This window comes from Python bivittatus, unplaced genomic scaffold (assembly GCF_059951505.1).
Source record: "Python bivittatus isolate LINGU-HERP-01145 unplaced genomic scaffold, Pbiv_v1 ctg000480_np1212, whole genome shotgun sequence".
In the NCBI taxonomy this organism is placed as follows: domain Eukaryota; kingdom Metazoa; phylum Chordata; class Lepidosauria; order Squamata; family Pythonidae; genus Python; species Python bivittatus.
The window spans coordinates 70,116,104-70,141,131 of NW_028277075.1; the positions used below are offsets into that span (position 1 = coordinate 70,116,104).

At 42.3% G+C, this 25,028-nt stretch overlaps 1 protein-coding gene and 1 long non-coding RNA gene across 7 annotated transcripts; one reads left to right on the forward strand and one right to left on the reverse strand.

The window, feature by feature from the left end:
* Positions 1-3,404: 3,404 nt before the first annotated feature.
* Positions 3,405-20,534, reverse strand: LOC103062574 (membrane-spanning 4-domains subfamily A member 8-like). Of its 6 annotated transcripts, none has more exons than XM_088146225.1 (7): positions 20,455-20,534; positions 18,053-18,297; positions 16,969-17,091; positions 16,618-16,674; positions 15,065-15,199; positions 8,334-8,447; positions 3,405-4,012 (listed from the first exon to the last, which is right to left on the reverse strand). In XM_088146225.1, the coding sequence occupies exons 2-7, from the start codon at positions 18,263-18,265 to the stop codon at positions 3,902-3,904; spliced, it is 753 nt and encodes a 250-aa protein (XP_088002351.1). In that variant the 5' UTR covers positions 18,266-18,297; positions 20,455-20,534; the 3' UTR covers positions 3,405-3,901. The 6 variants fall into 6 exon arrangements, with proteins under 6 accessions (XP_088002351.1, XP_088002354.1, XP_088002350.1 ...); XM_088146228.1 differs by lacking the exon at positions 20,455-20,534 and adding an exon at positions 19,572-19,764; XM_088146224.1 differs by lacking the exon at positions 20,455-20,534 and adding an exon at positions 19,417-19,485.
* Positions 19,481-25,014, forward strand: LOC148215012 (uncharacterized). Its single transcript, XR_015797143.1, has 2 exons — positions 19,481-19,618; positions 23,146-25,014. It is a non-coding gene; the product is annotated as an uncharacterized LOC148215012 (long non-coding RNA).
* Positions 25,015-25,028: the final 14 nt, after the last annotated feature.

Genomic DNA, 25,028 nt, shown 5'->3' on the forward strand with positions numbered 1-25,028 from the left:
TTAGGGTGGATTGCTCCTCTGTGCATCCTTTTTCACATATTAACTTGAACATTTGTGTTTTAGTTCCCTACTCTCTAGTTTAAAGAGAAATTTCTGCTGTTCAGTATTGGAGAGTTCCCCCCCCCTTTCAGTTTATATCTTACACTGGAGGGCCCTTTAGGGTCCTGATCCTCCTGTTGCTATCTTGTATTGGCCTCTTCTACTATCCTCTATGGAGGGGGCAATCTCACGTGGAGCAGAAGAAAGGTCACTTCCATGTATCAGCTATCCCCTCCTCAGTTAGCCATGCTATTCCCAGCTTTCATTTTTAAAAAGCGGGTCCTTTATCTCTTCTAGATGCCAAGATAATTTGCCCTTTTCAGTCTTCAATTCAAGACCTAGCAGTTCATTTGAAGGGGAAATTGGAGTCAGGTCTTTCAATCAGGGGGATGATAATCAGGTCTGAGTGTGGGAGGTCCTGCCTTATTTAAAGAACTGAATTCTTGGTATTCAGTATCTGGTCTTCACATTTCAGGTATGTGAAGTGTGTTGTGGCTCCAGCAAAGGAGATTTCTGAGGATCTCCAGAAAATAGTTGTTGATGCTCACCAGGCTGGAAAAGCTGAGAAAACTATTTCCAAAGAGTTTGGACTCCACCATTGATTGAAACACCTGACTCTAATTACCCCTCCAAGTGAACTGCTAGGACTTGAAGGAAGAGGAAAACATGGGGGCAAAGAGTTATTAAGCTCCCATTGGCTGTAGTATTGCTTTAAATCAGAGCTTTAAATCACAGCTCTTCCTGATTTCTCTAGTCCAAGTTGGTATGAAGCAGTAACATTTTCATGCCTATGTTCCATCTTGTGGCATTTTTGTGCAATTCTCTTAATACCTACATTTGCCTCTGCACCCTTAGCTAGGTAGAAATCTGTGTATACTTTTGTATGGCACCTTTTATTTCCCAAGTTTCAGTAAAGCCAAATAAGAAGACTTGAGGCTTTTAACAGAGGTTTTATTGGCCAATGAAACCACCCTGATGGCTCAAGGAGTGTTGCCCAGAACCACACCTTGCAAAGCAAGCAACAAAGATTTTATGGGCATATTCAGATATTTCAGATAGTACATCCCCTCATATCCATACAAGGGAATTTTGGGATGACCCAGGGAAAAGTAAAGGTGGGCCTAAAGAGGTGAATCTAAGTTTAAATATCTAACTTCTTTGGAATTTAGGGCCTCTCTCATTGCAACTTCTTTGCCTGGTACGATCTAATTTATGGCTTCAAGCATATGGCTAATTGCTTTTAAGGAAATGGGGTGGGGGAATGCTGTGCTCTCTTAGAAGGCAATCCGGCCTTCAACAAAGAGATAAGGTGGGGGAAAGAAACGGCTGTGCTCTTTACAAAGCAAGTTAATCCTTTGTAAATAAGATAGAGTGCACTATCACGTGCATACCCACACATTATGAGAGAGAGTAAAAGTGTGTATCAAAATAATGCCCTTCACTTTTACACAATATATGTACATTGCAACCAATGTGCATATTCTGCATAGAGTTTTTAGTTGCAGATTGCACCGGAACATTAAAGAAAGAGCAGGTTTATTGCATATGAGCATTCTAGGCCTCCTAATAGCTGCCTATGTGAATCCTGGAAATGCTCGTAAAATCAAATGGAACCAATTGTTCATTAATCTGAACTCTGAATTGAATTCAACTTTGGAAGAGAAGCACCTTTTAGGAGAAGTTTTGGAGGCTTGCTAATACAGGCCCACAGCTGGTAAAGGAACAACAGCTCAACATTTTATTGGCAAAACTGTCTGCTACGTTCAAACATTGCTTCAGGGGAAAGCAGACATGTGATATAGCAAGCACCGTTATAGAGGAAGAATTATATTTGAGGAAAGGATAGGTATGTTTTAATGTCCTGAAATCTGCTTAATATGATGTATGCAGTGGTGGAGAATGAGATTGTATATTTCCTAGGATTTCTGATGCATAGTTCTGGTTGTGGATTTTTCATTCTGACCTGGAGCAGAAATCACCATATTATAACCAGGAGGAGGAGGAAGATTCTTAACTGGTCAGATACTAATAGAAGAGAATATCTGTAGCTCAGGGTTGAACTGTGGAGTCCTTGGGGATCTGGGAGCTTGGTTGTTTTCTTGCAAACATTTTGTTACCCAGCTAGGTAACATCTTCAGTGCTAGAATGGAGCGGGGTTTGCTCTCTATTTATGTACAGTGGCCTGTCTTGCCATTGTTGGTGGGGGTATGGGGTGTGTTTTATTTTTTCCCTCTAGTAGTTCCTTGATTAGGGGATTGTTTACTGCTGATTGTATGTCTAGTGATAATCTCTGCTTTAATCTGCAGAGATGAACACCAGTTAAGATTAAAAGATTAATCTGCAGAAATTAACACCAGGGTTCACTCTGAATGATTTCATAGGGTGACTCCCAAACCCATTCTCTGGTCCACCATGTTTGTCAATAAATCTTTGGAGTTCCTTATCTCAAAAATTCATTTGCTCTCCTGAGAATCAGAGACCTCTAGCCTGGGCCAATGTGTAATTGATACATACCAAAATCTACTTTGTCCCACTACCGCTTGCTCCATTCAGAAAATCTGCCCAATCAACTGATATTAAAACTATACAGCATTAGTATTAAAATGAATTTCCTCTTGAATATCGGGTTTTTTTTTTTAGTATTCTGATACAGTAAATGTAAACTGCTAAGAAAGGACTCATACAGAGCGGACCCTCAATACCGCAGTTGTTAAGAAGTGGCCTGAATGAAAAGATCCCTGTGATTGGAAGGGAAAAATAATATTAAAAACCCATTGGTTTAAATAAAGCACCCCCTTACTCTTTCTTTTATTGCTTACAAAACCAGTGCAGAGTCAGGACTCACAGTACAGTATTAGCAGGACCCACAGAAAACAAGCAAGTCCCCTTGGCAAAATGCTGAATATCTGAAGCAAAAGTATAGATTGTCATAGCACAAAGAAATTCCTCCAATTACAGGAAACCATGATCAGGCTCACCCCCCCTGCTGCTTTCAGTTCTCATTCCTTAAGGCATGAGGCTCAAGGGCAAAAAAATCAAAGAGGAACAAGTACTTTTGGAGGGACTTAGAGGCAGCATTTAACATAATACCAGGGGCAGCTCTGAAAGGCTTAAAGAAGTAATGCCTTAAAGAAGTTAACACCAGAGCAGAACCAGAGACTCTACCAGTAAATATGTCAGTGTTACAGTTAAGGCTGGTGAAGAGGCATCAGGAAGGAGGTGATAAATGTTGCTTTAGCGTTTCTGATCTCCCTTCTCTGTAATTTGTCCTCTAAATTCATCTTCCCAGGGAGGAAGGAGACTTGAACATCCAGCTGGGGCATTATTTGAATTAGTGGGTAGGCAATTTCATGAAGACACTCCACTAGATTACTAATTCAGTTTTATTGTACATATATAGGAAATAACAGTATCATAAAATCTGTAGAGTTGACTTTAGTTATATGCAAACTTCTACTAATCTGTTTTGGGATCAGAGTGACTATGTAATTGCTACTATTGTGCCAATGACACATTTTACTAATTTGTGTTTTAATTTTGCTGTTTTTCCTGTAGCGTCAGACCTCCTACTTAATGCAATATTCTCCATCCACAATATAAACAAAGGACTAATAAACTGCTCACATCATCCACTGTAGAGAGTGTACTTCCTCAAAACAATGCTGATGATGTAGAGCACAAATTCTTGCTTCCAGAGAAGCACTGTAACTCTCAGGTAAAAAGCAGCACTATAAAAACTTTCCACCACTTGGTGCTTAAAGGTAATTGAAGCTGGAGAACTAAATAAAAGAACATGAAATGCATTGCTCCTCCTGAGACCTCTGATGCAACACTTCTCACAATTCCTTCCTGGTGTATTTTTTTACTGTGGCTTGGTAACCACATTATCATAGGATGGTGGAGGAGGAGGATCGGGTTCAACAGCGACTGCTGCATCTCCGTTGATGTGGTAAGGCACAAAAACCACGGTTGGCTGTAAGAGAAAAGAATACCTAAATACAAAAAAGACTGACTGTGTCCTTGGCAGCATCTGTTACTCCAGTTATAAGGAATAGCTTCTCTAGTTGTGGGTTTTCAACTGTAGCGCTGTGCTTGCCTAGAATCAGCTGGGAGCCTTACCAATAGGCTGAAACCCTTGAGAGCTCAGAGCTGAAAGAGAAGTCTTGAAAACTATAATTTAACATTCAAATGACTTAGGGCCTGAGGAGTAAAGCGCCTTTCCCTGATCAAATCTACCCTCCTGGTCTAGACAGTCATAGCATGTCTGCTCAGGGTCCCCCACCTTCCAGGAGGTGTGACAGGAGGGCCCCCAAAGGTGACTGTTCTCTGGGTGGAATCGCTGACCTTCTGAAACAAAGATGGCACCTGCTCTGATGTCCTCTGGAAAGTGGCAAAGACCTGCTTTTCTTTCGGACTGATTTTGTTTTGTACACTCATTTTTATTACAGTTATATATTGCTTATATTTTATGTTACTGCATTTGTATTGTTATTGTTGTGTTGTTGTAAACCTCCTAGGGTCTAGTTGAATTGAGGCTGTGCATAAATAAAGTCATGATTTATTCACAAAAGCTGTTAGGAGATTATTAACTTACTTTAGGAATTTAAAGGCCTGAAGCAGATGCATCTCCCTCCAGGGAAGCGTATTTTTTTGGTTTCCTGAAATGGCTTCAACTTACTGTGAACTGATATAGGTATCTCTGTATCCTGATTTGGCTGCTTACCATATTTTTAGAGTTCTTCTATTTTGTCAGATTCCAATCACATTTACCCACTTCAGTGTTTGTCCTGTCCCATTTTCTCCCTCCCTCCCTCCCAAGTTAATCTAAATACTTTTTTGAAAGGTTGAGGGAGAGTGTATTTGTTATTGGTACAGAAGGAAGCCAACCGTCATTTTTGCAGAACAAGGGAAAGACGCGGCTTTCTGACCCACCACAAGAACCTGCCAAGGCGGAATGTATGTACAGTTGTACCTCGGGATACGAACGCCTCTACTAACGAACTTTTCGGGTTACGACCACCTCCAGCCGCAAAAATTTACCTCGATGTGCGAACTCCGCCTCGGGGTATGGTTATTTTTCCGTCCTGACACGTGGTCCGCGGCCATTTTTCTGCCCCTGACACATGGTCCGTGGCCATTTTTCCACCCGACACGTGGTCCACGGCCATTTTCCTGCCCCGCCGTGCAGCGCCCGGCTGTTTTCCCGCCACGCAGCGCCCGGCCGTTTTCCCACCCCTGACGCGTGGTCCACAGACGCCAGAACGGATTAACGGTAATTACATTGAACCTTATGGGAAAATTTGCTTTGGGGTGCGACCAAATTCGGAGGGCGGAATGGATTAACCGGATTTATATTGAACCCTATGGGGAAATTTGCATCGGGTTACGACCAACCTGGGATACGCCCAGAGTCACGGAACGGATTAAGTTCGTATCCTGAGGTACCACTGTACTTGGTTTGTCATTCGATTGTTTCTGAGTATTTTTTCCAGAGGCCTTTTTGGTGCTGTTAGAATCCCTTTATGTGGCATCAGTATTTGGAGATCTTAGGTAGCATATGGCAGTCATGTATTGAGCTATTTGTTTCTGAATTAAAAATAATCCATTATTATTTTTTAAAAAAACTTTAAAACCCTTAAAATTTGTGTCTAAGTACTTTAAGAGATGGTAACATTGTGAGAAATGTGATCAAGTGACAGATACTTTAAATTAATGTGGTGAATCTTCCATTAGCTATCCTCACTACCACAGTAAATGGTAAATGGCATGTAGGAGTGAGCCCTCTGAAATAAGGAAATCAACTTCTGCCTCACTGAATTAAAAAGTCAGAGAAAACACAAGCTGTGCTGTATTCATGACATTCTTTCCCTAACAAAACAGAAACTGGGAAAAATTTGCAGCAGCAAGTTATTCATATGCCGAAGCGAGTAATCACAGGGTGTTGGATCAAAATTCAAGCCCTGCTTAGTTATAAAGCTCACTAGACAGCCAGGGACCCATTGGGTCATTTCAGAGATACTTCCTTACCTAAACAGAGAAACAGAATGACCAAGGGCAAAAAAGTAGTGGGAGTGTGAGCAGTTTACTGTATTGCCAATTGTGAAGGCAGAGATCAAGTGCCCAGGCAATTGGTTCTTCTCCAGAGACAATGAACACACCAGCAGGTAAGGTGATTTTAAGCTTTACTGTTAACTCTAGCAAACAGATTTAAACAGGAATATAAGATACAAAATTAGCAAATAGAATTAAACAAATACAAAAGCATAGTATAAAAGCATAACATAGCAAGCAAAATGATAAAAACTCTTCCCCTACTGTTGGGAGCTAGCATGAGGCAACAGCAGAGAGACCCCAAGTTGGCTCCGATAACACAGCTCCTGGTACCAAGGCCTGTGTCCACACTCCAAGACTGAAAGGGCAAAACCAGGGTCTTTATCAAAGTCTGGCACTTCTACACAACTCAGTTGAACGCAAATTGGTTTTATTTGTAGATGACAATCTTTTATTTCTAAACCTCACACCACTATTCCAGTGTTGATGCACTCGGTAGATGCCTTTAGTAAAATAGCAGGATACTTATACTGACTGGTCCAAATCGGAATTTGATGCCAGTAGGTGAAAACTTGGTTACCCATTCATTTAAGGAATATCAGTTCTGTAAAATACTCTATGACAAGGGGTGGAGTGTAGTGGCAATGCGGAAGACCATTGTTATTTTGAGGAGTTTAGGTGACATATTTTGATTTCTCCTGCACATGTTAAGAAAGTTCACTCTGAGTCATAATAATGTTTAGCTGGCTTGTTTTTCACCTTTACTTAGAGGAGATTTTGGGGGGGGGGGAGAGAAGAGAAAACTCTCAGAATTGTTTAGATTAAGCACTAGCTTATCTGTATAATTCTCAGGCCCCGGGGAGTATCTGGTCAAGGTTGGGTCCCAGAGCCTCAGTGCCATGGAAACAGAGTCATGAGGTTTAGTGTAAGATAGGGTTAAAAGACCCTGGTTTTGGCCTTTCAGCCTTGGAGCGTGGACACAGGCCTCGGTACCAGGAGCTGTGTTATCGGAGCCATCTTGGGGTCTCTCCGCTGTCTCCTTATAGTAACTCCTAACAATAGGGGAAGCGTTTTTATCATTTTGCTTGATATATTATGCTTAGTATGCTATGCTTTTATATTCTATGCCTTTGTATTTCTATTTATATCTGTCTGCTAGAGTAAACAATATAGCTTGAAATCTCCTCACCTGCTGGTGTGTTCATTGTCTCTGGATCGGAAAGAACCACTTGTCTTGTACCTGGCCAGTGTTTGGCAAAACGTGACTTGCTGCCGGCTTCCCCACTGATTTTGCTTGTGAGAAGCTGGCAGGGAGCATTAGAAACCAACCAGCCAGCCAGCCAGCCAGCCAGCCAGCCTGCCCACCCACCCCTCCCTCCCCTCCCCTCTTCCACATGACATATAGGCATGTGCCATTTGCCCTCCCCTCAGGAAAGCTCTGGTGAAACCTCCTCCTCCTCCTCCTTGGTTGACCCACAGAACTGCCTGCCGCTCTGCTGGAGGGAGGTGGAACAAAGGGAGCCGCGGACTGTGAGGAAAACCTCACCCCTGCTCCCCATTCTGGCATGTCCCCAAGGGGCCCCTTCCTTGAAGGAAGAGGGCTCACCGTCAACCACCAGTGTCCCCCAGCCAGTCCTACCTTGACAGCAGGCATCCAAATCAACCTCTCCTTCCCTCAACACGCACTACTGTTAAGAGATTTCAAGTGTTGGCCTTGTTTCCAAAGCAGCCAATTGCTGCTGGCCGGTTGGCCTTTGCCACCAGCCGATTTGGTGCAGGGGACAGAGGGAGGCAGGAAAGAGGTTGGGGATATGCCTATGACGATCACGTGACCTGGGCTGATTGCAACAGTGCAGCAGTGCTGTAGCAGCCACAAATTTCCCAAATTTCAATCCCATGGGAGTAATGGGTCCCAGTTGAAGGTTACAGACACAATACTTTTAGTAGTATATAGACTGGGTAATCTCAGATTAACCAATCTCTTACTGTAACCCAGTGTTTCTCAACCTCAGCATCTTGAAGCTGTGTGCACTTCAACTCCCAGAATTCCCCATCCAACATGCTGGCTTCAAGTTGCTGAGGTTGAAAAACACTGCCCTAACCTATTGTTCAGGGTTATAATAAAGAAACAAGCAAAAGGTAAGGTTGGCTGGGGTGTAAATATAAGAAGAAAAATGGGTAATTATCTTCTTTAACTTCTCAATAAGAGCTGCTAAAACTATTATCAAGTATCAAATACTTACTTGGTCATCAGCACAGCAATTTGCCTGGCACCCAAAATGTGTAAGTGAAACAGTGATACAAAATTCCAGCAAGCTGAACAAGAGCAGCATGCTGGAGAGGCCAATACCGACATTCTGTAGGGTATGGAGACATGTGGAAAGATAGTTATTTGCTGAGAAATTAGTTCAGTTAAGTGCTACACCATTAAAAGGGTCTCCCAGCTGCTTCCCTGAAAACACTGGGAGGAACAATGGTATCAGGAAAAAATAGGGACAGCGTACAGCCTGCAATATTATGAGAAAACCAAATCAGGGAACATCATAGCATCGTTATGTTTTGCAGTATCCCAAAGGGAAAGTCCAGGTATCACTGAGAATCAAACGGGGATCAGTCATATTTCAAATCCACATATAAAGTTAAATATTTGCACAATAGCACATATTGCACCTGAGGCTTGTTTCTCCTTTTATGCACCGGAAAAAGCTGTTCATGTGGGATAGAGCAGAGAAGAACAATCCAATATACATTCTAAATCATTTGTTTATATATGCAGAAATTCTCAGCTCTCCTAGGCCATTTCCCCAGATATGCATAGAATCAGGGAGCTTCCTCTTGGAAAGATGATGTTTAACAGACAAACAGAAAACGATGATCCTCTTTTAGGGATGATCACATCTGACTCCCAGATTTGAATTTTGGGGATATAAAATTCTTTCTTTCCACGAGTAGGAAAATGTGGATTTTGGCAAGTGTTTATAAAAACAAGCAAACCCAACTTAACTCACCCATTTGGTCTTCCCAGTGTTAGTAGCTATAGCTAACATGCCAAAGACCAGGGCAATTTTGCCTGCCATGTGACTGTTAAATATGAGGGATCCATCAGAACGATGAAGGGGGGAGAAATCAAATTCAGCTTCTCAAATTTGGCTGAGTGCATAAGGATTAACAGCTAGACTTTAAGGAGAAAATCTCCCTTAAATCTGTCTGCTTGGAAAGGCAAATCTATTCATTTGGTTTTCTCCTACATTTGTATTTTTTAAATGTCACTTTCTTTTCATCCATTTTCTAAAGACATCATTTGTAATATTAGCTTCTAGTACAAAGCTCACCAATTTCTAGGTAGCATTCCGTGTCAGATGAGACAGAGTGAGATAAGTCAAAGTCAGATAAGACTAGCAAAAAAAAAAAAAATGAAAGGCTAAATTGCTTATCTTAAAGAAAGAGGTGCCAAACCTTTCCAAAACTGAGATGCAGCCCTCAGCCAGACCGCTAAAGGATATCCTACGTTGGGACCTAAGTGATCATTGGCCCTACGCATCCCATTGCTCGTATCACCTTTGTTCCCCCAAACACTCCCAAGAAAATGCCGTAACTGGTATCACGTTAATTGAGCTCTCATGGCTGGTGATCAGGACAAAGAATATCTCCTGTGGGTTGTTCAAAATTGTATAAAAGTATATATGAAGACTTTGAAATTAACTGTAAGAAATCCTCCCGTGGGAAAGTTTTGCTGATTGGAAAACATACATACGATAACATGGGACTTTGAAGGTTGACTAGGGAACCAGAGAGCACTAAAGACTACATTTAAAGGAGAAGAGACCTATTAATACAGCGGAGCATTACCTATAGAAGAAATTAAGGCTGTCTGGGAACAATGCTCTCAGAAATTACTTTCAAGATTGTCTGCTACTATAAAATGGAGCTAACAGAGGCTACAGAAGAGGAACAGATTCTACTGGACAAAATAGAGACTGAGACTGACTTGAATGTGGATTTCAAAATGGATTCCAAAAAAATGCCACCCTACAACAGTGACATGAAAAAGATGATGTGGATTTGAAAAGAGATTCAAAAATGACAGATTATAAGAGTGATATGGAAAAAGATACCACAATGGATTTACAAATGAAATTGGCTGATAATAATAATAATAATAAGAGTCACTTGAATAGCCTTCCTGTCTTGGATTTACAAAAGGAACCTGTTAAACTACTGAAGCAGTTTCTGAGAGGAAACAAAGAGAGAATGATAAATCAACTTGTAGGATATTATTTGATGGAATTAAAGACCAAGCTTTTTAAATGTAAACAGAAATATAAAGAGAATTTATTTGATCAGGGTTAAAATATATATGTTGTGGTTTCTGGTAGCTATTAATGGAATTTAAAACAAAAACAAAAACCAGGACTGATGATGAAGCTTTAAAGATTTGTTTATAAATGGGGAGAGATTTCTTTTGCTTTATTCCTCAGAGAAAGTGATAAGTTGGAATACAAAATGGATTTACTTGATTAAGGTTAATATATATTTTAAAAATTCCCCTCTCACCCCGATGGGTGGTATGTGTCTTCCTCAATCTCGGGTCCTCTACCAGAGGCCTGGGAGTTTGAGGGTTCTGCGCAGTATCTTAGCTGTTCCTGGCACTGTACTCTTCTGGACAGAGAGCTCTGATGTTGTTCCTGGCATCTGTTGGAGCCACTCTCGCAGCTTAGGAGTCACAGCCCTGAGTGCTCCTACCACCACTGGGAACACTTTGGCCTTGACTTTCCACATCCTCTCTAATTCCTCCGTCCAGCCCCAGTACTTCTCCAGCTTCTCATACTCCTTCTTCCTGATGTTGCTGTCACTGATACATCTATCACTACTGCTATCTTCTGGTCCTTGTCTACTACAAGGAAGAAGACAGAAGACAGCAGAGAGAGAGAGAGAGAGAGAGAGAGTGTGTGTGTGTGTGTGTGTGTGTGTGTGTAAAGTATTGGTAGATCTTAATGGACTTTTGCTGAATAGGACTGACTGATGAGGTTTTACAATTTGTTTCTTGATAAGAGATGAGATATAGGAAGAAGATATCTTTTTGATTATTGAAATACTAGAGGAGGTGTTAAGTTACTGAAGTTGTTTATAATTGGAGAGAGGGAGGAGTCAATTTTTAAAATTTCTTATTTCTTTTTTTTCTCTCCGTTTACCCTTTTCTTTTTCTTTTCCTCACTTTTTTACTTCTCTTAGTCTTTTTATCTTTGTATTTGTAAACTTTAATAAAATTATTTTTAAAAACATGATTTACTAATACGTCTTAAGAACAGAAATTGATCTAGAGCACAGGTCAAAAAATAATTGACATAATTTACAACACAGAAGTTTTCAGTTGATTATAAGGAAAAATTTCCTAAAGGGTAAAGCAGTTTGATCATTATGCCAAAGTCCTCGAGAGCTAGTGCTTTCTCTGTGAGTATATATATTCCAGCAAAGGCATTATAGCTGTCTGTCAAGGATGCAGTCAACTGGATTCCTGCACTGAGAGACACAATGCAAGAGTTGCAGGCTAGACTCAGATGTCAAGAAACCTCCAGAAGGCAGCAATGCCAAACCACTTCTATCCCATTGCCAAGAAAACAGCATCGTGAAGCAGATTGACTCATCTTGCTGTGGTTCACACTTAACTCCACAAATTTATCTGAAACAAAGCTAAGAAGCAGTGGAAGCTGCAAGTAGATCAGGACATCCTCTTGCAATATTCCACAATGGGCATTCAGAGCATAGCAGCAATTTGGATTGGCAAGTTTTTTGTTTTATTCAGTTTCTCATATGCAGCAGGTGATATTTCTGACAATTGTGGCCAGCACTCACCAGAAGTGGGGAGTTGTGGGTAGAGTAATTATTAGACCTGGGGAAGCAAAGGCTCTAGTAACCCACTCTTCTCTCATGCAAAGACCCTGAAGACGCTAAAGCTACGTAATGGGGAAAAACTCAAACTTTCCTCCATTTATGCTTTTCTTTCTGGGAAAGTATATGAAAATGTCCCCAGGCCTGGGGCTCCCAGAGAACTGGAGACATGCTTAGATGGCTCCGTTGTTGAGTTAGCTGTCCTTATTCTCTCCTGCCTAGAGTTTGTATATTTTTTTATCATATTTATCTTGTAATACATTTTTTATTATTTTGTACTGATTGTTTATGTATGCGTTGTTTTTACTGGATTGTTGTAAGCTGCCCAGAGTCACTTTTCTGTGACATGAGCGGCTATACAAATTTGATTAATAAATCAATAAATGAAGTGCCATAATTTACAAAATGAGAAGGGTTGTTGGGACAAATAATATTCTATCTTTTCCTCATGGTGCTGAAACTTAATACGGTTAGGTATTCTAATAAAAATACTTATACTGTAGACATGTTTGCATCATGTGTGCATCCTCTTCCTGTGCTGCTTGTTGTACTGTTTCTAATTCCTGCTGTCAACTATATCAAACATTTTCGGATGGTACCCAGAGCGTACCATTATTACCATTCTGGCCCCCTCTGCCATACTGTCCACTGCAAAGGGGGGAGAAGAAATAGAGGAACGCAGGGGACAAATAATATTCTGCCTCTTCCTTATGGTTCTGAAATGTGCATTAGACAGAGCAGAAGGACGGAAACAGCCTGATGACCTTGAAGGGGAAGGAGACAGATAACAGACACCAGATTGTTCTCCTTTCCCTGGTGTGAAAGGAAGCACTACATGGGTACAATAACGGACACTGTTTATGCTTGAAGGTGCTACTATTAGTAGAAGGAGGTCAGTTTGGAGCCTTTGTAGGAATGTGGAATCTAGAGGCACTGGGTCAGAACATAGCAAGGGCATCCCAGAGGACTATCCAATGTTACGTTCCAGCCGTAAAGGCTGTATGATGTACATTGCTTTCTTCATCATTCCTGTGGAACACTTCTGGGGGTATTTAATCCATAATCTGCCTTAGTTCAGGGCTCTTTTGCATTCTGGTGGCCAGGTACCCAGTGATCATGGTAGCTGTGCATGCCAATAAAAGATGCTTTGTATCACTTATCCCCAATCGCCTTGGTTCCTTAGATCATAGAAATGTTATAGATATCTTGACTTCAGCAAAACATTTGATAAAGTTTTCAATGAAAACTATTTTAGCAGATGGTGATCTGTGTTGGAAGGCCTTCTGCTAGATGCGCCCACAAGTGTCAAAAGAATCTAACTCAAAGATTGATCAGGAATCACTGCTGACCAAACTGAAGATGAAGTGCAGGGCCACAGATGATACAAAACTAACCTTGCTTAGTTCGGGGCTCTTTGGCATTCTGGTGGCCAGGTGCCCAGTGATCACGGTAGCTGTGCATTCAATAAAAGACGCTTTGTTTCACTTATCTCCAATCGCTTTGGTTCCTTATTTAAGTGGGCATATTACCCACAACAAAGTCATCAAGCTATGACGACTCAGTAGAACATTTTGGGTGAATGTACTCCTCATTTATACCAGGAGTCACCAGGAACAGAACCCAAAGCACTAAAAGCAAGCTAATTAATTCTGTACCTGGACATTTCCCTCATTTGCAAAATACAAAGTCTGTGTTCCTGTCCCCCAGAATCACTTACAAACATTCAGGTAGATTCCAATTTGGATCTGTTGCTTTGGAGGAACCCGGCCTCAATGTGCAGCATCGCCTGAATCTAATATATTGAGTTAAAGTGCTATGCACCTATCCTTGAGTCAGCACAAAATAATGCAGGCCTAAAACGTGTAGTCCCTGTTGCCAGTTTATCTCCAAGGTAACGGATGAAGTGAAACAGACGTTATGCACCTTGTGGCTGTTGTCGGAAGGGGTCAGACTAAGAGGAGAGGAAAAGACTAGTTTTATACCAGTGCAGCTAGTGATGAGCTAAGGCTGGGGGACTTACTCGTGGCTGAGGATAAAATGCCAGTAACCTCATGGGGACAATGGGGAAATTGGTGTTGACAGCGTATGGCTGTGCCATGGTTAAGGGCATCAATGGGATTTAAATTCAGCCAGTCTAATGTATGTTGTTTCCTCTCGTCAATAAGGATGCAGCCAGACCTATTTTCTCACTTCTAGCACAGCATGGAAACAACAATAAGGAACTCCTGATTAGAACTGTGATGGGGAAGAGCGTGCGCAAGGATGCCTTTCTGGGCATGCTCTTTCTTCAGCACAACTGCCTTCCAACAGCCCACCAGTCAGCTATCAGCAAGCTACGGGGATCCGGGCATGGGAAGAGAGCCGTCCCAAAGCATTCTGTCCCCAGACTCCTATCAAATAGCTGGTTAATGGCTGCCCAAGTTCAGTCATGGTGAGGACAGGAAACCTGCAGAACAGGAAATGCCCTTTCTTGAGAAGAGGCAACACGTCTTGGGCTACTTCTTTTCACACGGTTGGGGCAAACTATGGTGGGTAATGAAAACCCACATAAAGTCTGAAGGGTGCAGAATGGCCCCACTTGTTTAAAGCAAAGTTTCATGGCAACTTTATTTTTAACCAGAAAGAAAGATTTTTAAAATAAGATAAGGAAAGCATACTGTGGTGGATAGCACAGAGAGGAAGGCTATCGGGAAGGAGGGGGTGCATTCCAGGAAAGGAAAGGAGACAAAAGACAACACAATCCACAGGGGGAGCATGGGAAGCATAAGAGGCTCAGGATAGCCATTCCCTAGAATCTCCCAGGATATATCCCCTAGTTGCAGTGGTACACATTTAGTCTGGCAAGATTGATGTCAGGGCCAGCCCAAAAACAATGGTTCCTTTATCTGCTTGCACCATATGGACAGAATCTTGCCAGGCTAAATCTATACCATGCTCCTACCCCTCCTTTTAGATTTTTTTAGACTCCTGTGTTTTATATACTGTATACTATTTTAATAAGTGTATTTATCTTCTCCTGCATACATAATCTCCTTCTGCATTCTGCACATGAAGCCATATTTCTAGAGCAGATTGGTTTACTTACTTTTGCCCAGTCAGTCCAATATGGATGGTCATATTGAGAAAAAATACCATTAGCGGTCAGCTCTGATATACACAGCAGGATGCCAATTAATGATGCTATAGCACTTGTGATGTTCATTCCTACACTACATTTCACCTGAAAGAGAACAGCAATAAACCAGGTGAGAAAAATTACAGTGACAGCATAGGTCTTATTAAATGCAAACCATAAAGACAATTACACCCAACCATGGTGAAAACAGTGATAGAGAAAATCTATCTATGTGTGCGCTTAATGGCACAATCAATGGTGAAACAATACAACATTGTTGTATGCTGCCCAGAGTCACTTTGTGTGAGATAGGCGGCTATATTAAATAAATAAACAGACAATCAAACATTTAGTAGGCGCCTAGTTATCAAACACTGGGGGTTTCCCACATTGGAAATGCAAATCCAGCAATTCATTTGAAGGGTTTTATAAAAGTGTCAGATTCCTTCTTTTTGTTTCTGGACATCACTCTCCACTGAAAGCCAGTTGGTTAAAAGTGATAGGAAAAGTGCTAAGATGTCTTCACCCCTTAACATGGTGGTTAAAGAAATCCCTCATCATTTATGCTGAATACACTACATATTCTAACCATTAAATTGTAACATTAAATGCTCTTTTAGCTATACAACATTACAGAGAGGCAACAAGAGAAATGGGAATGGAGAAACCCTTGGAGCCAGCAGTAAGAATATTGGAAATTTAAAAATCGGTCTAATGTTTTCAGTTTTCCGCTTTCGGGAATATAGTATTTCTTCCATCAACGTGGTTAATATTTTTCTTCTGTTGAGTCCATACTGTGTCCCCTTACAAGACAAAAACATTTCTCTGTTGCTATTAGCACACTTTAAACCAAAGGGGGACGGGGAAGAAGAAAGCAAGCTATTTGTAGGTGGGCTACCACCAGCTCTTTCTTCCCTCTGGTTCCCAGGATGATTCCCACACTTGTCCTGTGCACTGGCCTTCCTCCTAATGTTGCTTTCATGTAGGAACATTTCTGCAACAGGGCTCTCTGCTAAGCCATAGGAAGAGGAGGAAGGTAAGAGCTCTGGTTCAAGATTAGAGAATGCAAGAACACACCTCTCTGCTCATCACTAGCTCCATTTCTGGTAGCAATTAAGGAAGCCCGGTAGAACAAGTAGCCACGTCATGGTCATTGGCCATTTCAGGCTTTTCTCATTTCCGTCATATGTTGACATGACCTGCAGTGCTGCAGACTGCACATCATGAAGGGAACTTGAGAAGAAGAAGCCCATTGCAAAACGGGGACCAGGACAGGCTCTAATTCTGGATGTTTCAACATCCTCCACTGCTGGGGTAGAACTTTCAATTGGAAGCAAGGCTTGGGATGTTCAACAGTTGATCAAAGCAGGAAGTGGAGTTGGTGGGGCTCTTGGGTTTGCTTTCCTTTCCCAAATCTTGACTTAGGACTGAGCAGTATCTGAATACAAAAGACAATGTAAAGGGCCCAGTGTGCTTAAGAAGAAGCAGTTAAAAGAAATTCAAATGCCATATAGCTTTCTCACCAAACTACGATTTTGATGCTTCTCAGCTGCTACACTTACTGATCCAGAAGAAATGAACTATCAAAAAGAAAAGGAAAAAAATATTTGATTGTAGTCCACTGGAAATATAAAGGGGGAAAAAAACCTCAGCAAATCTGGGACCTATGAGAATAGTCTTATATAACAGTATATAATAGTTGCTGTGTTATACCTGGGTATTATTTTTATTTTGTGAAGCCACCCAGAATTTTTTGGATTGGGCAGCCTATAATATTAATAAATATTTAATGTCAGTATGTTAACTAGGAAAATTAACATAAATATACTGCACAGAAATAGTGCATGACTGAAGAGGAATTTGCACATACTTACAAATATCCCTCCCCAAAAGGGGTAACCTCCAGCTGCAGACAAGGTAAAGTAGCCAGAAGGAGCAAGACAAAGTGAGACAGCCCCAAAGCCAATATGGATCAACCCAATCATGATTTGGACAGCCTACGGAAGGAACATGTTCAAAATAAGAGAAATTAGCTCTCTGAATCTGAGAAAGACACATGCTCTAATTTGTTAGCACCACTGGAAAAGGATCACTTTCTATCCACCTTTGACAGATCCTTCCCTCTTTCATTGGTGCTGGGACTTCTAGTCTTCCAGTGCAGCTGTTTACCCAAGGCCTGGTTTGCTGTGGTGAAAAATCCCAATAGGGGAGAAGGGACAGTCTGAGACACCTATGACAGTAACAGTATGTGCTGGACAACATCTCCAGATTAGAATCTAGTTTAACCATAAGCAATAGCAGTGGGACTGCTATTGTCAGGAAGAATGTCTGTCAGAATATCAAGATGGCTCTTTGTGAGAGGAATGTCACCTTTCTCTCTACAGACTTACCAGAGGAAGGTAAGCATGGTAAGCTCTCAAAAGCACAAAGTGACTTCAAGAGGCTTGGGCCAGAGCCAAGCTATGACAGCGTTGGAAGGGACCTCAGAGGTCTCCTAGTCCAAGCCCCTGCCCAAGGCAGGGGTCCTCATACCATCACAGACAAACGGCTGTCCCATCTTTTCTTGAAAACCTCCAGCAATGGAGCACGCATAACTCCGGGAGGCAAGCCGTTCCACGGCTTAATAGTTCTCACTATCAGGTTCTTCTGGAGAAGTTCCAAACAGTTGCCCTTCCCGGAGGGAAGGGATAAAAAGACACCTGGCTGAAACTATGGCTGAGCTCCATTTTCTCAGTTGAAGAGCAAAGAAATGCAGATCTGAGGTGGAGTTTTTCTAGAAACACAAAAGAAACTACCAGCAAGCTTTCTGGATCATACTCCAGAGCCAGACAATGCCCAAGCCAAGCCCAGATCTAGAACTTCCCCGAAGATCCCACCCCTGAACCAGGTCCCAGGTCTCCACACAGCTCTAGAAATAGTGAGACCTTAATGGATTTCAAACATAGCAAACGTGCTTACCCCAAGGACTCTGGCCTCTACATTGAGGAATTTCTCCAAAGCACCCCTTTGGGGGACTTGTTGAGGAGCAGTGTAGGAAATTCCAACTTGCTGACCTCCATACGGTAGATATGGTATTGCTCCAGATGACTGAACAGCACTGGGAAACCCCTGGGCTGTTTGGATTAAGTTAGCTCCATTAGAGGGGATGAAAACTATTGTTCCACTGGCCATTCTTGCTGGATATATTGTCACAGCTAAGTTACCTGTAATGAAACAAGCAAGGAAATATTCATGTCTTAACATCAAGGAGGCAGTATCTGGTCCTTCTCCTTAATCTCAGTTTACGAGATAGCATTTCCCTCCAGTAAACTGCAGAAGATTGCCAGCAGGTTTCAGGAAGCAGGGTAAGTAAGCACACAAACCTTTCTCATTAAGTTTATCGTACCCATGGAGATGGGTTGTCTTCTTGCTTACATTCCAATTTTCAATGCAAAATGTGTCTTGTTAATCTTAGCACCATCTCAGTTCCACCCAGGCTAAATGGCATCTCTCATTTTGGTACGGTTTTATTGTGATTGCCCTCCTGTCCCCTTAGTGGCAGGACAATTTAGTGGTACCAGGCATGGATGATCATCTTTATTGCTATGTTCCAGCAAGCTCTTACCAATTTGGGCAGAACAAGTCATTGTGAAAGGCACGGGGTAGGGATCCGTATCCCAGCTTTGCTTCACAGATGGGCTGAGGTTTCTTACCAGAACAAGCTGGAGCTTTCAGACCTGGGTTTCCTAACAAAACTCTGGGCAGCCCCAGAAGGCCTTGAAGCCATTCAGCAAAGTCCAGTCTGCTACTGCCATCTAGTGGTCCTCCGGATTTTTAAAACCCAGACCCAATAGCCGGAGTCACACACACGTTTAGGATTGCGGAGCCCTTAAGAGGAAGGTGCTTCCCTTCTTGACCTGCAGAGCTTGGAAGTTAAAGCTCAAGGAAACCAGGCCACCCACTCATCCACCAGCCCGCCCGCCTCTGAACGGCGAACTTCAAGCACTGCATCCTGGGGCGTCTTGGGCGCGTCCACCCCGGGAAGGCCAAGGGCAAACACTCCCCTGCCCGCTCCGTCTCCCCTGAAACGCTCCCCCCAGGAGACCTTCGCTGAGCGGCTGGCCGGTAAGGCCGCGCACGGAGGGTTGCGGGGGGGAGCGGCAGCCACAGGAGGGCCCACCTGCTGATTCCCTACTTATCTTTTAAAAAGTCATCAGAATCTACTCACGACAACCGCTGAAGATGAGGCACCCTGAAGCGCCTGGGAAAATGAAAGTAACTTACAGGAAGAAGTAGAGGGCGAAATTCCCCCGCCCAAAAAATAGAGGACTTTTTAATCGTACCATATTCGAGGACTGCACGACACACTTCGTCTTGCCCCTCCAATCTTTTGCAGCAAATAACAGTTTGGGCCAGCAACCTTCTGCGTATTCAGAAATGAGAGGAAAGCTCTCTGCCCAAGTTTACAATGCCCTGTTCTTCCCAGGCTAAAACGAACCATGAAAATTAACGCATCCCTCGACATCTGTTTCCCTCTCTCCCAAGGTAGGTAAGATACATGCTTGGAGGGGCTTGTTTTCAACCTCTTGGAGTCTTCTACGGTGTTTGCAGGAAATCGCCAGAAATAAAAGCAAGAGGACGCGCGTTGCAATCACACCTGCCCCGTCTTTTCTCCTCAGTGCTGAGAGGGTTTCTTTTCTTTTTCCTCCGCCCCCCGCCCCCCCCCGGAGCGCCCTCCCCCCCCGGAGCGCCCTCCCCATAGCTTTCGGCTTGCTGATCTCGCCGCTTGAACAGGCAGAAGCGCGCGGCGTGAAGGCGAGGCAGGCGGGATTCTAATAATGATCCCAAAATACTCCTTGAAATGCTTTTTAAACGTTCTCTGGTGAGTCTAATAAACACAAAACAGTATTTTCTGATGAATTAACTTCAGCCAAATCCTAAGGGCTATTTTATATTTCTTTTTTCATATAGACCTGAAGCATTGGGGGGGGGCTCATGGTGGAGCAGAAGAAAAATAACTTCCATGGACAATATTTGCAAGGGGAGGGGAGACAGCTGTCCCCTCCTAGGTGAGCTATGCTATTCCCAGCTTTCATTTCTAAAAAGCGGGTTGTCTTTATCGCTTCTAGTTGCCAAGATAATTTGCCCTTTTCAGTCTTTAATTCAAGATCTGGCAGTTCATTTGAAGGGGAAATTGGAGTCAGGTGTTTCAGTCAAGGGGATGATAATCAGGTCTGAGTGTGGGAGGTCCCGCTTTATGTAAAGAACAGAATTCTGGGTATCCAGTATCTGGTCTTCACATTGCAGGTATGTGGAAGTGTGTCATGGCTTCAGCAAAGGAGATTTCTGAGGACCTCCAGAAAACAGTTGTTGATGCTTACCTGGCTGGAAAAGCTGAGAAAACTATTTCCGGAGAGTTTGGACTCCATCATTGATTGAAACACCTCACTCTAACTTCCCCTTCAAGTGAACTGCTAGGACTTGAATTAAACAGAGGAAAACATTGGGGCAAAGTGTTATTCAGCTCCCATTGGCTGTACTACTGCTTTAAATTGCAGCTCTTCCTGATTTTGCCAATCCAAGTTGGTATGAAGCAGTAACATTTTCATGCCTATTTTCTATCTTGTGGCATTTTTGTGCAATTCTCCTAATACCTACATTTGCCTCTGCAACCTTAGCTAGGTAGAAATCTCTGTATACTTTTACAGAATATATGTACATTGTAACCGATGTGCATATTCTGCATAGAGTTTTTAGTTGCAAATTGCACTGGAACCTTCCAGAAAGAGCAAGTTCATTGTATGGGTGTTAGAATGCAAACTTACGAGGTTCGTCTCCGAGCCGGGAATAAACACGCAGGCGGCTGCTTGAAGGAGAGAGAGGATTTTATTTCCGAGAGCCAAATACAGAAGACGATCAGCTGTCGGGGCAGCCGCATGGGGGCTTCCCAGGAATCCCCTTTCAGAGGGAAGATCCTTAAAAGGGGCGAAGGGAAACCCGCCCCCTAGGATTTCTTAGAAAAGGTCCTTAGCCCGGATTCCAGGGGAGAGGCCGCCAGTGAAATTGACTGGAGAGCAGTTGACTGGGGCGGGGTCTAAGGTCAGGCACCCTGCTGAGCTGGGGTTTCCTGTGTTTGCCTTATCTGGTATTGTCTAATTGGAATGTAGATCTCTTCGGGAAGAAATATTTTTATGATTCGATTTTTGGTTTTAAGGAAAGTTGGCCCTTCCTGCCAGGTCTTTAGTTATTTAATTTTGGGCCAGGGTGGGGGACTCCTGATTCTTTCTGTTCCGTCTTAATCTTTCTAGGTGAGCCCATTTTTACTATAATTTAGCCACATGCTTTGATTGCAGTTTAAGATAAGTGATGATAGAATGAGACAAACGAGGAGCTTTGACTTCCTGCTAAGGTGGGGGGGGCAGAGGGGATTTGATTTCCTTCTCACGTGAGCATTCTGGGTCTCCTAATAGCTGCCAATGTGAATCCTGGAAATGCTTATAAAATCAAATGGAACTGATTGTTCATTAATTTGAACTCTGAATTGAATTCAACTTTAGAAGAGAAGCACCTTTTCGGAGAAGTTTTGGAGGTTTGCTAATACAGGTCCACAGCTGGTAAAGGAACAGCAGTTCAACATTTTATTGACAAAGCTATCTGCTACAATCAAAGATTGCTTCAGGGGAACTCAGGCATGTGATATAGCAAGCACCATTATAGAGGAAGAATTATATTTGAGGAAAGGGTGGGTGTGTTTTAATGTCCTGAAATCTGCTTAATGTGATGTGTGCAGTGGTGGAGAATGAGGTTGTCTACTTCCCAGGATTTCTGATGCATGGTTCTCGTTGTGGATTTTTCACTCTGACCTGGATCAGAAATCACCATATTACAACCAGGAAGAGGAGGAAGATTCCTAACTGGTTAGATACCTTACCTTTTTAACCATTTTCAGGCAGAATAGAGTGCTTAGGTTATCTCATATTTCACCTTCAGTGATTCTTAGAAGGCCATGTCATGAATACAGCCTGCTTGCCAGACAAATGGCTCAGACTCAGTGCTCATCCCTATGAGTGAGAGATGGCTCTTCCTCACTTAACGAGTCAGATTACTCCATTACTGTTCCATCTGCTGAATGTAGGAAAAAAGGATCTTTGGAAAACAAAGAGAGAACTCCAACCTGCATGGGGTTCCCCTCTTCCCTACTGGCCCCTCATGGATGTAGGAATCTCCAAGAGGCTGGAAAAGTCCAGAAATCAGAGAGATCCGGAAATATGTTTCAGAGCTGTAGAAACAGATAAAGTATGTAGCCTGGAATTTTATGCTAGGTCTTTTTTTCTGAATTATTCCAAGTCCCGTTTTCTTTATCCCTCTGTAGAAGTGAATGGAATTGGATGCTTAATTCCTTCATCCACAGTTCAGGCTATGTCCATGAAAGACACCTTTTTGGTTCAGAATCTTCTTGTGAGTTGCAATGATTTGAATCCTTACCAGTCTGTTTTTGGAGATTTTGGGCAGAGGGCTCTTCATTTGTCCAGAATACATTTGGATTTTGCTTTCTTAACTGATTTGCAAGCGGCTGTATATACCCATGACCTGGGTGAGGGGGAGGAAGGAATCAATCCTTCTGTCACCATGTCTCCATGCTGCATAGCCTGGAAATGGCACTATTAAAAGTATTTCAACATTTGTATTTTAACCTTTTATTGCCAGAAAGGCAGCACAGAATATGAAGCCTATCTTTCTGACACACTGGGTGAGGAAGAGTAATTCTTCCAGTGAAGCTCTGCCCTTACCCAGGCAGAGGTGAATCATGCAGCCTGTTAATTTCTGTTTGGCTTCTGGCTCCAGGAGAAGCACCTAAACCTGGATGGATAGCCTCAGACCCCTTTCACATGGCTGCTGAAGCCCTCTCCAACTACAGCTGCTTAAAACCAGTGGCTGGTTTATGTATACAATCCAAGAGATGCTGACAAGCTGTAAAATAAATCCTAAAATGCTGTAGACTTATTTTATTTTAAAAAAAGATAAAACATTCCTGGGCCACCTCATGACTGAACTACTGTAATTTCCTCTAGGTGAGGCTGCCCTTGAAGATTGCTTAGAAGCTTCAGCTGGATCTGGAATGAAGTGGCTGAAATAGGCTCTAAAATCCCCTCATGTGAACATCTCTGCTATCAGAACTACACTGCCAGCAGTTGGCTTCTGGATATGTCAAGTCCCTGACAAGAATAAGAAAGCAAGAATGACATTTCTGGAAGATATTTTTAATGCTAGTCTGGAGTAAATGCAGAATCTTAAAATTTCTAGGAGAAATTTCCCAGCCTCAGTTATAGTGAGTTAAGAAAGGCAGAGTCTCTTTGAAACACTTTCTCAGCAGCTGGATTGAGTTGCTGTTTCTGAGATCTAAAGCACACAGTCACTCAAGTTTTCCACCATCTCTCTCAGCAGTTCAACATGCTGGTTGTTACCTTTAATGCCATGCACTGCTTAGCACCTGGCTATCTTTGAGGACATGTTGTCCCGTTAATACCTGCTCATCCAAAAAGATCTGGAAGAGAAGGCTCCCTCTGGATCCCTACTCATAAGGATTTATGCCTATCAGGGAACCTGGGGGAGGACCTTTCCTGTCACTGCCCCCCTCCTCTAGAAGACCATTCCCTGAGATCAGGCTACTCCCAACCCTGTTAGATTCTCAACAAGCTATAAACATTTGCCTTTTTCAGACAGCCTATAGGGTTTTGAGTTTACTCTTGCCTGCTCTGGCAAAGTCTCATTAGTAGTGCTGGTGTTTTGATAGATTATATGAAATTGTTTATCTTGCTGCTACATAGGACTTAAACCTGTACCTCATCAACCTCCACAACACTCACTCCCTGCCATCCATCATATTTAGCAAGAGAAGGAAAGGAAGCCTGTAAAATGTTTCATGACCAAATGCAGCAATACTCTCAATTCCCATTCAACCCAATTTGAGTACCCGATTATCTTGTTAAGTATCTGGAATATATGTCATTAAATCAGTCTTCAGGAAAATAGTTAAATTTTTTTTAAATGACCTTAAAATGTCATTTATGGGGATAATCCTTAAAGAAATAGAATGGAATACTTCCTTTGAGATGGGACTTGTGTAAAATTTAATTTCCTGAAAGCACTGTTTTGCTTCAACTTTTTAATATGCAAATCAATTCTGTTATACTCACTCTGAATGATTGCACAGGGTGACTCCCAAACTCATTCCCTGGTGAACCATGTTTGTCAATAAATCTTTGGAGTTCCTTATGTCAAAAATGCATTTGCCCTCCTGAGAATCAGAGATCTCTAGCCTATGAATGGCCAATGCGTAACTGATACATTCCAAAATCTACTTTGTTTCACTGCCACTTGCTCCATTCAGGAAATCTGCCCAATCAACTGATATTAAAACTATATTTCAGCATTAATATCAAAATGGATTTCCTCTTGAATATCAGGTTTTTTAGTATTCTGATATACTAAATGTAAACTGCTAAGAAAGGACACATATAGAACAGTTCTATATGCGTCCTTTCCTCAATACCGCAGTTGTAAAGAAGCAGCCTGAATGAAAAGATCTCTGTGATTGGAAGGTAAAAATAAGATTAAAAACCCATTGGTTTAAATAAAACACCTTTCTTCTTTCACTGCTTGCAAAAGCCAGGGTGGAGTCATGACTCAAAATATCAGCAAGACACACACAAAAAACCCAAGCGAGTCCCTTTGGCAAAAGGCTGAATATCTGAAGCAAAAGTATCAAGTGGTGTAGCACAAAAAAACACCTCCAATTACAGGGAACTATGATCACACACACCCCCCCCCCGCTTTCAGTTCCCATTCCTTAAGGAATGAGGCTCAAGGACAAAAAATCAAAGAGGAACAAGTACTTTTGGAGGGACTTAGGGGCAGATTTAACATCATGCCAACTGCTCCCCCCATGCTCCTT

What these genes read in the sequence shown, in the direction of transcription:
- LOC103062574 (XM_088146225.1), bottom strand. Translation starts at nt 18,265, where the DNA reads ATGGCCAGTGGAACAATAGTTTTCATCCCCTCTAATGGAGCTAACTTA. An exon ending in CCTTTTGGGGAGGGATATTT is followed by an intron (nt 16,675 to 16,968) that starts GTAAGTATGTGC and finishes TCTTTTTGATAG; the next exon opens with TTCATTTCTTCTGGATCAGT. An exon ending in ATTGCTGTGCTGATGACCAA is followed by an intron (nt 4,013 to 8,333) that starts GTAAGTATTTGA and finishes TTTCTCTTACAG; the next exon opens with CCAACCGTGGTTTTTGTGCC.